The sequence below is a fragment of the Callorhinchus milii genome, unplaced genomic scaffold, assembly GCF_018977255.1.
Source record: "Callorhinchus milii isolate IMCB2004 unplaced genomic scaffold, IMCB_Cmil_1.0 Scaffold8, whole genome shotgun sequence".
Classification (NCBI taxonomy): Eukaryota; Metazoa; Chordata; class Chondrichthyes; order Chimaeriformes; family Callorhinchidae; genus Callorhinchus; species Callorhinchus milii.
This window is the reverse complement of record NW_024704749.1, coordinates 4,150,096-4,160,420: the sequence shown is the minus strand read 5'-3', so window position 1 is coordinate 4,160,420 and position 10,325 is coordinate 4,150,096. Positions and strand designations below refer to the sequence as shown.

General features: G+C 42.7%; 1 protein-coding gene across 3 annotated transcripts; it reads right to left on the bottom strand.

Annotated features, from left to right (window-relative positions):
• Positions 1 to 3,898: 3,898 nt before the first annotated feature.
• On the bottom strand, positions 3,899 to 10,283 carry LOC103182192 (dynein light chain 1, cytoplasmic). Of its 3 annotated transcripts, none has more exons than XM_042337724.1 (3): positions 10,160 to 10,283; positions 7,752 to 7,889; positions 3,899 to 4,321 (listed from the first exon to the last, which is right to left on the bottom strand). In XM_042337724.1, the coding sequence occupies exons 2-3, from the start codon at positions 7,881 to 7,883 to the stop codon at positions 4,184 to 4,186; spliced, it is 270 nt and encodes an 89-aa protein (XP_042193658.1). In that variant the 5' UTR covers positions 7,884 to 7,889; positions 10,160 to 10,283; the 3' UTR covers positions 3,899 to 4,183. The 3 variants fall into 3 exon arrangements, with proteins under 3 accessions (XP_042193658.1, XP_007897283.1, XP_042193659.1); XM_007899092.2 differs by lacking the exon at positions 10,160 to 10,283 and adding an exon at positions 9,645 to 9,820; XM_042337725.1 differs by lacking the exon at positions 10,160 to 10,283 and adding an exon at positions 9,731 to 9,820.
• Positions 10,284 to 10,325: the final 42 nt, after the last annotated feature.

The following is a 10,325-nucleotide window of genomic DNA, read 5'->3' as shown; positions in this document are numbered from 1 at the left end:
AAAAATGAGTACCCTACACAGTGTGTAGAGTTCACCCCCACCTCTCTCTCTCTCTCTCTCTCTCCATTCAAACCTCTGGAGAGCTGCCAACAGCAGACAGAGAAAACAATGAATGCGAGAAAAATCTGAAAGGCCTTGGCTTGTTTAAGAACTGCGCAGATGTAGTAATTGGGTACTCTTACATGTTAAACATTTCTTTGTTTCTTCTGCTCCTCCTCCCTCAACAACCCTGCTCTTTGATTTGTAGTGGATTAAAAAAAGTCTTGAGATCTGGCCTTTGTGATGTCATGTTAATCTGAGGATGAATCTAATATGTCTGTATAATAAAAATCCCACCAAAATACAGCTCCCATGGGCCAAGGCACAAAGAACATGGAGTCTGCCTGCTTTTCTGGCCAATATTCTATTTAGAAAGAAAGCTCTCCTGGAGTCCTGTTCCACTTACGGCCTATTGTAAACAAGATGTGCAATCTCACATGGCTACTGAGGTTATTAGTCTTCCAAGTAATTACAGAGCAGGACTATAAATTCTTTTTGTGACCACCAAAGAAAACGAGATGTGTTTTTACTCTAACCTAGTGGAGACTTTCTCTTATTTCTATACCCCATATTGGAACTGGAACATTTGCACACAAACACAAGTACGCTGTTATTGTATGAATGAATTATGAAAAACATTCTCTCTGTTTGTGGCTAGTATTATGGACCTGCTAGGCAAACTTCACTCACCAAACCCAATTGAATTGTTCCCTTCAACAACAAAATGACATTTACAGAGCGCCTTTCATGTCGGGAGGACGTCCCAAAGCGCTGAACAGTCAGGTGTTGGGGCCCGAGCATGGGGGAGGGGTGGTGTAGGGGTGAGGGAAGGCAGAGAGGCAGAGAGGTGGGAGGGAGACCAAAGGCACGGTCGAAGAGAAGGGTGGAGCCCGCTGAACGGAGGGAGCGGGCAGGTTGGTCAGCAGGTCAGAGAGGTAAGAGGGGGCAATGCCATGGATAGCCTTAAAGGTGAGGACGAGGATCTTGAACTCGATCCTCTGGGGGATTGGGAGCCAGTGGAGTCGGGCGAGGGTGGGAGTGATGGGGTCACGGAGCCTGGTGCGGAGAGTACACGAGCTGCAGAGTTTGGGATGATCTGCAGCTTATGAAGGGAAGGCCAACGAGGAGCTCAATTTGTAAAACTACTCCTCAATGTGAAACTAAGCCATACAGACCAGGAAGAGTCCAGATCTTTGCAAAACTACCAAGAAACTAGTGAAAAGAGTTGGTTAACAATAGGAAGCATCCAAATCCTGGAACCAATTTTAAATCTTTGGGCAGGGGAGGTGGGGGGGGGGGGGAGATAATCATCCATTCTGCAGTTTCTCATGTTTCATCTGTGGCACAGATTGTACAATTATTCTCCGTTGCAAGGAAGTCAGATTTTCATCAATACACAAGTGGTGTATTGTCCCTTCACTCGCGTCACATCCACCCTGATAAATGGGATTATAGTTTCCTCTGCAGCCAACAGAGTCCCAGGAGAAATTATTTGAGAGCAGTCAACCCAATTACTACTGCAATGTGAATAAATCCAAAGCACAAGGAGAGCATAATTCATTATTGAACTGGCCGTCTCGGTCGAATAATCTGCAGAGATATTTGACTGGAGGAATTGTGGATATTTCTGAGACAGGTTGAGGTCAAGGCACCCTTGAACTGAATTCCACCTAGTCTTAGCTTGCCAGAGATCATTGGATCTTAATTTGGGATGTGGCCATACAGATTAAGATTAGGTGATGGAATTTTAGTCCTCATGTACACGTTTGGGGTCAAAGCATCACATACAGTATTGGATGTATGTGACACCCTCACCATTAACACGATCTACCATCTTGTCAATGCGCTGCAATCAATTAAATGATTTCTCTCACAATGTCTCATGGTTGGGTCTATCTAGTACAGCAGTGGGCAACCTTTATGGTCAGCCAACAAAATACATTTTCTTGGATTTATGCCAATACGTGAAGAAAAAACTGAAAACATTACCGATCAAACACAGATTTACCTAGAATTGTGCAAATGTTGAGGGGGGAGGGGGGCACTTCTCGACAGCTAACAACTAAAACTGGAAGGATAGCAGAAGCATCTCACATATTGCGGTTTAATTTCAGAACACTTAGCGAGAGTCATTACTGGAGTAAGCTATTCCCTGCACAAGTTATTCTGCAAATTGGAAAATAAGTTCTACGTTGGTCAGCCAAGTATGTCTCGTACAGAAACCCTTCACTGTGCTTAAAAGTATCCAAACAATATTTCATTCAGACCACGTAAACATGGAAATTTCAGTGTTTTGGAACAGAATGCTCTGTCTCCCCAGAGGGATGCATCCTGCTTATCTAATTGCGTGGAGTATTAAACACAGGCTGACAAGATCCAAGACTTAGGGACACCAGAGTTTGCTTTGAGAGGTTCTGCTGAAGTTTTAACCAGTTAAAACCACAAAGCTTGCCATTGAAAGTACCCGATACTAAATTGCTTTTCCAGCAAGGATTAACCTACCTGTTAGTGTTTTAGCTTGTTTTACCCTCCCCAGTCCCGACCCCCAGCTCAGGTCCAAACTACTGGACGTCCTCCCAACACGAAAGACGCTATACAAATGTAATGTTGCGTAGAATTAATAGGAGCTGAGAGGGAAGAATCCCTGCCCCCAGCGACTGGTCTACCCCTCCAGTCCTACCGATGAATCAGGCTGGCTGGTCTGTCTTCTGCAACGCCCCGGAGCACTGCGGACCTGGCTCGCTCAGAAAGCATACCAGAAACTATCCCTGACTCAATTCAGGCTAATTGCTAAGCACATCACCTTGCAGCATACCTCTCCCCCACACCCCAAAGAGTCACCAGTTGATCATTTAACAATCAACAAGCAGAGGGTTGAGCCCTCACTACTTCACCAGGTGGATGGCAGGTACCAGGCTCAATTAATAATCCTTGCACTTGATGTAGGATCTAATCACATTGAGACATCTCAAATCACTTTTAACTTACAGTAAAGACTGTATTTTGCAGGGAATGTGACAACGTTCTACAAACAGAGAATGACCGATTTTATCTGGGGGATTGTTGGCCAGGGCCCCGGAATAAGCTCACTCATCTTTTCAAATAGCACAATAGAATCTTTAACTTCGACCTGAAGAGGCAGACAGGACCTCAGTTTAACATCTCATCTGAAGGACGCACCTCGAACAATGCAATGCTTCCCCCAGCACCACATTGGAGTCTGAGTCTAGACTGCGAGTTCAAAGACCCAATGTGGGGTTTCAAATCCCAAACTTCCTGACTCAGAGGTAGTGCTGCCAACTCAGCCCTTGGGACATCCTCCCGACATGAAAGGCACTGTACAAATGTAATTCGGTATTGTTGTTCTTATTTGAGCCAGGCTGACAAGAATTCCTACTTGGGGCAGCCCCAATGGTTTAGTGGATAGAGCTGCAGCTTTTTGACCAAGAGTTTGCTGGTTCGAATTTCAGTCCGTGCTGAGTTTGCTGGGGTGGCTAAATTAGACCCATGGTTGAGGAGGAAAAATAAGCCAAAGGTCTGAGTCACTCTGTAACCCCATCTAGTGGGTGTATTAATGTGCAGCAGCCAGGTGGGAAGAGGTCAGGCTCAGGTGCGATAAACACCCTCTTCAATCAAGCAGCTTTGTCTATACAATGAACAATGGCCTCTCGGATGGAGTACTGGAAAGCAACGAGCACCCAAAGAGCCACAAGAGAACAGGAGAACATGCAAACAACAAGATTCCATTTATAAAGCGCCTTTCACGTCAGGAGGACGTCCCAACAACTACATACCCTGTTCAGAAACAAAACTTAAATATCTAACCAATGAAAACATTTAATAAACCATCGTAAAACAATTTTATCAAAATGTGTTTATTGAATTGGAACTTGTGGAAAATGAAGACATAGAAAATAAATACACAATCACTGGAAACAGGCCAGCGACCCTTTGTAAGATGACTAAAAAAACAAAAACAAAAAAGCACAAAGCAGCTTGAAAATGTGGGGTCCACCTCCCTACAAATTACATTGGGCATGTACTTCATATTCCTTTTTGTAGATTAGTTGTAACAGAAAGTACTTTAATTAAGTAGTCTTTTTATTGATTGACTGCATGTTGGAATCATTAGAGTTCAGCCTCTTCAGCCAGATTTGAAGAGAAGGATAGCTACCTGGCCCAGGTAGAAATAGATGAAGTGCTTGGTCTCGTGAGTTACATAGCTGCCAAAGTTTCTTCCCACAATACAATGCCATGTAGGGTTGTACTTTTTGTCAAATTCCTGCAAGACAGAAGCACCAAGAATTTGTGTCAGCAAATCTGAACAGCTAACTTTCTAACATGTTTTAAAGAATCATTATGTTTCTCTTAAAGCATTCATCAAAACAGACAGGAAGACCTAAACCAAAGTGAAATAAACATAAAAAACTAAAATGCACATTTTATCAGTAAATTCTCCCACCCGAGGGTCACTAATTTCCTTTAATCCATGTAGAAAATGATGTCAGCAGCGATGTAGTGACCCAGGTCAGACATTTCAGAATACTGTGTTTTGGGTTAGCACAGTCAACAGTATACCTATAAGTGAAGCAACACTCTACCAAATAGCTATAATAGGTTTTCTGCACAACCTTGTTTTGTTTTTCAAGTGGAGGATAAAGTTGTAAAAAATCTCAGCAGATCTGCTGTAATTGGGTCTGGTAAAAACTGCTAAGTTTTTTTTAAAAAAACCCCACCAAAAATGGCTGACATTCAGGTTGCCATAATGTCACTTCCAGTATGCTGCGCATGTATGCTGTGTATGGGAAGTGACATCCATGGAAACCTGATGACCCGGAGTTCAGACATTTTGTAGTTCAAACCCAATTTTGAAAAAGGAATACATACTACAATTGTATTAATTAAAAATGAGAGAATTAATTACACTAGTTACAGCGCATAAACACAAAATGGCCTTTTGCCAGAGGACCAAGAATGGATTAAAGCACAAGAGAGTAGCTGAAAGCCTAATTTTGAACATCCAGCCATCAGCAAACTTGATGGGCACACAGCCCCCTTTAAAAGTGCACCATCGCAAGATTTGTTTTAAAATCTATACAGTAGTTGCACTAAATGGCACGTTTGTTAATCCATTCTATACCGTGAAGTAGTCAGAGCCTGAAGTTCAAAGGCTAAACCCCCACTGGAGCAAAGCAGTAAATCATTAAAACTGACCGCTGCACCCTAAACAAAAAGCAAGTCAGGAGAGCTATTCTTGATGGTTATCTAATAACCTTTTTGGAAAGCATACATGGACTTGGGCAAGAACAGAGAATAGAGCTTGGCTGTAGCTCACCCATAATGTTATAACTTGCTTGGATACTAATAATAATAATCCTTGCATTTGATATAGCGCATTTCACGTCTTCTAGATGTCTCAAAGCGCTTCACAGAATAGACTAAAGTGAATTGACTGTATATTTTGGGCGAAATGCAGCAGCCAATTGCACACAGCAGTGTCCCACAAACAGTCGTGGTTTGAAGTGACCGATTTATTATTGTTTTATTTTCTTGAGGATTATTATCAGGCATGTTGAGTAAGGAAAGTTTTCACTCTGCTGGGAATCGAACCTCGGTCTCTCACTTGCAAAGCGAGTATTCTAACCACTGAGCTACAGGACTCCTCACGAGGATTTATAGATATTGTTTGAACCTCACTCACTCTACAAGCCTGAACAATTTTAAAAAATTAAGATTCAAACCTCAACCTCAATGAACAGACTGCCTGAATGGCTGACATATTATTGTGCCAACAAGTGGAGGGCAATGCTACAAAACCCATATTCACATTACTTCAAGAACATAAGAGAACAAAATCACCACTGAGAACCAAGAGGTTTAAAAGACTCTTCAAAAAAACATATAAAAACACATGGCCTAAAGAGAGATTCGGATAACTTCACAAATCGTGACAATCGAGCTCAAGTCCATTACCCAAATGAATGCAGAACTGCCTAGAAACACCCCATTCAATGTAATAAATATACTTAGTTTCAGATACTGAACTTCTATTCGATTTCCCCACTTGAGATTTTGTTCCCATCCAGCAGTTACTAAGTGCAGACATCGATAGATGGCAGTAGACAATGGTAGACTGCACCCTGCCACAATCAAGCCACATGATTTAAATGTTTAAATGCTGTTCATACAAACTGAATACAGGATTTAAGCCAAATTTAAATCTCAAGGGCGACCAGGGAAACTTAAGTCATATGCCAGAAAAACTTTCAATTGATTTTTTGAGCTACAAGTTTTTAATAAAATTAACATTTTTGAAGGTGAAAAAAGTATCATGGAAATTCATGCACATAATGTAACTTTATGATTTTTATAACCTGGAAGATATTAAATATTTTTAAGCCACAAATTTGTCAAGTGTCTATACAGTAAATATTTTCCAATTTAATATCATAAGACAAGGTTTAACGATTTTAAAGTATGTATAATCCTATGAAATCTATGAACTATGAAATCTTTCTGCACTTTTATAAGGTTGGAGGGTGGGTAAGTACACTGCAGATAAATCCAGCTCTCATAAGGATCAATAGGAGACGGAAACAGGTTCATTCATTTCAAAGGACATGAGTTTTACATTGAGGAACGAGACAATTCAAATTTTCAAAGGCCTGGTGCTTGAGGAAAGGTGGTTTACGCCAAACAGGTTAGTAATTTTATACAAACTAATCCATTCAGGGGCTTATTGTATTTAACATTTGCATTTTGTGTCTCACAAGTTTTCTAAAATTAGATTTAGTGAGAAGAATTAATTTCCCCTTTGTGTTACCCCTAAGCGCTACACTAATTAGGAAGCCAATAGCTTTGAAGCATGAGAAAGCATGTTTCAAAGATCTAAGCAACATGCCAAATCGTGCAGAGATTTATAAAAACTGTCCCCTAGTTTGGCATTTCAGCCAAGGTTCAAGCAAACCCCCAAGATTCATTGGTTATCTTGGTATTATGGTCAAAGTGAATCTCATTACATCATTTTCTGGAGGAAAGAAGTTATACAAAAGCTTTCATTTAAAAGGATTGCAAGTTAAATACCATTGGGTAACAGAGCTCTTGAGACAATCATCCAGAAATTAACCTTAATCATGCATACTGTACATGTACCTTTGTTGCAATTGGCTCTGTGAATAAATGTTTATTCTTGACTACATACTGCCGCTGATCTATGTCACAAAATCTGCTGCTATGATTGGTAGCAGAGAGTACATGAGCAGTCTCTGGATCACAAAATACGATTATCTGCCTAGGGTCTTGTACCGTACTTCACTCCAGATCATAAGGGAAGAGAAAGTTTATTTAAGAGAATTATGTACAAAATACAACCATTTCGAAACAAAACCATTTTATATTTACATGTCTTTCACGTCAGGAGGATGTCGCAAAGCACATCACACAACTAACTGGGAGCCCAAACTGGGGGAAAGATGGCCAAAAGCATGATGAAAGAGGCAGGTCTTAAAGCGGGTTGCAGATTGATGTTGTAGTCACGTTCCTATGGTCCATACCCTGCAGTTAATCAATCATCAGTCACAGTAAATTTGAAGGATGGGCTCTATCAAATCATCTCTCCAGGTCACACCTAAAGGAAACCCTCTTGTCAGCACAAATTCCCTACCCAATTATCTTTAAGTGTACCTTAACATCTCAAATAATAAACAAATTACCTTCTTGATGTAAGCTGCTATGTCTTTCTCAATGTTGTACTTCTCTAATGCCTGGGTGGCACATTCCACAGCGTCCTGCTGCATCTCTTCTGCCATATCGGCATTCTTAATGACCGCTTTTCTTTCCGACATGGTTACCTAAAATAATTGGAAACCAAAGTCTTAATCAGACAGTCAGTCAAACACAATAGACTCACACTATTGAACTGTACTAGAGGAAATAATAATCAATCCATTCAAAAGGCTACTCATTGAAAACAAATTCAGGTAACTAACTGTTGAGTAACTCCATCTTAACTCAAGAATGATGGAATTGCAAAGTCAATGCCAATGATGCAAACTTATGTGGAGACCGTAAGTCAGTTGCATTTTGACAGTATTACAAGCCAATTTAAGACGTGAATTATATTTTATTTGTCCAATGAGGATTTTTATAGCGCATAAGCCATTCAGTTCCATATTCGGTTTCACACCAACAAGCTTAAGTATTTATTAATCCATCCAGTATATGGGAGATTTTTCTAGCCTCTCCGAGACCATGAAATACACATCTCCGTGCCATTTTTCGTTGAGTGAGGCGAAGGGGGGGGGGCATGAAAAAAAGGGAAAGCAACGTTTTTTGAGTCAGTGAGGGGTTGCATTCTCACGGCTGGTATTTTAAACTTCACATTGATAACTTTGGATATATTTGGAGGGCAGTCTGGTCTTAGATAACCCTCTCTTCCCTTCTGAAAAAAAGTACATTTAATTAAGTGCGTTGAATTCAGTTGTTCGAAGTTAGGAATTTTAGAAGGGACTTCCCCCCCCACCCCTCTCACTTTGCTTGGATCTCCAGTCTTTTGCCAAAACCTCAAGCAACTCCCCCCCCCCCCCCACCTTTTGCTTAAGAAGACGACGTTTATCCTCCAAAATCCCTCTCCTCCCTCCCTTGACCGGAGGGGGGGGGGGGGGGGGAGGACGTTTGGCGTTCGCTGTTAAGTGAATTGATCCCCTTCACTCCGCAGATCTAACACACTCAATGGACGTGAGTGTTTTTTGGTGGTGGTAATGGTCGGGGGGGGGGGGGGGGGGGGTTCTCCTCCTCTTTTTATTAAACCGACGGAGAACCCTTCCTACTCCTTCAATAACGGTAATACCATATATATATATATATATATCTCTATCACACACAGTGACCAAAAATCTCGTGATACCATGACAATACCTATTCCCAATAAAGTCTGGGATAAAGTTTTTGTTTTAAAAAAAAATAAAGATAACAGGGTGGGTAGATAGATAGACAGATAGATAGATAGATAGGTGGCCAGGACTGTCCGGCCAGTCCCGTGTTAGGACACAAATAAGCGTCCAACGGACGCGCTGGTGCTGCGCTCTCTCTCTCTCTCTCTCTCCGGACAAAACAATGCTGCCATCCCTTCAGATGTTAGTGCACATACAAATATATACACACACACACACATTTAAATAAACACAGACAGACAAAATAACGATAGGTCCCTTCAAACATATATATATATATACACACACACACACAAATTTAAATAAAAAACGGCCATCTGGTCGGGACCCTCCCTGGAATGAAGCCCCTTCTCTCTCTCTCTCTCTTCTCTCTCTCGCTCTCTCTCTCTTTCTCTCTTCACGTATCAAAAGAAAAAGCGCACAAGAGGTACATGTTTGTAACGTATCATTATCATCATCATCAATATAGCATTTTTGTTGAAAAAAAAATCACCAAATAACGGTGCAGAACCCCCCCCCCCCCCCGACGGTTTGAAGGTGAATAACTCACGCGTTTTTTGTTTTTCCTTTTCCCTCCCCCCCACCCGCCGAGGGCGTAAGAATAATTACGACACTTAACTAACTAACTAACTAACTACTACTACTACTACTCACTTCGTTCCTGGAAAACCGAGCGAGTGTGAGCGCCTCGAGCGTTGAGTGTGTGTGTGTGTGTGTGTGAAAAAAAAACACCCAAAGACCTCGCGGACAGCAGCACCGTCGCCTCACGCCGCCCGAATAGTACCGCGAGTCGCCGGGCGCCGGCAGATAGCTTCCCTTCCCCCCTCCCGCCACACACGCTTCACACCCATTGGTCGCCGCGAACTCAGCTCTCCCCTCTGAATGGTCCCGGCTCTCAATCGCCCAGCGCTGTTTTCCTCAGCATTGTGTTTCGGACCGGCATGTATCGCGCTGCGTCTCCCCCCCCCCCCCACCCCCTCTGCCCGCCCGCCCGCCCGCCCCTCAGTCCACCGCCGCCGACATCCGTCAGCAGATTGGGCGGGTTTCACGCCCAATTGGGCGGTTTTTTTCGCGATGTACAGCTTCGGGCGGAGGAGTCGCCTGATTGTATTTAATTTAAACCTGTGACAGACGTTCCCCTCCCTCCCCCTCCGAAGACCTATTCTTACCCAGTTTCAAAAGCACCGTCCTGGATCGGCCGCTCTTCTGCCCGCGCGGCGTGCAACGCCTGAACTTTGGGCTACTTTTTGGGACGAGTGTTTGGTGGCCTTTGGGCTACAAAATGGCTGGCGACGCCGGCCTTCCCCCCCCCCCTCCCCCGCCCCCCTCCCCGAG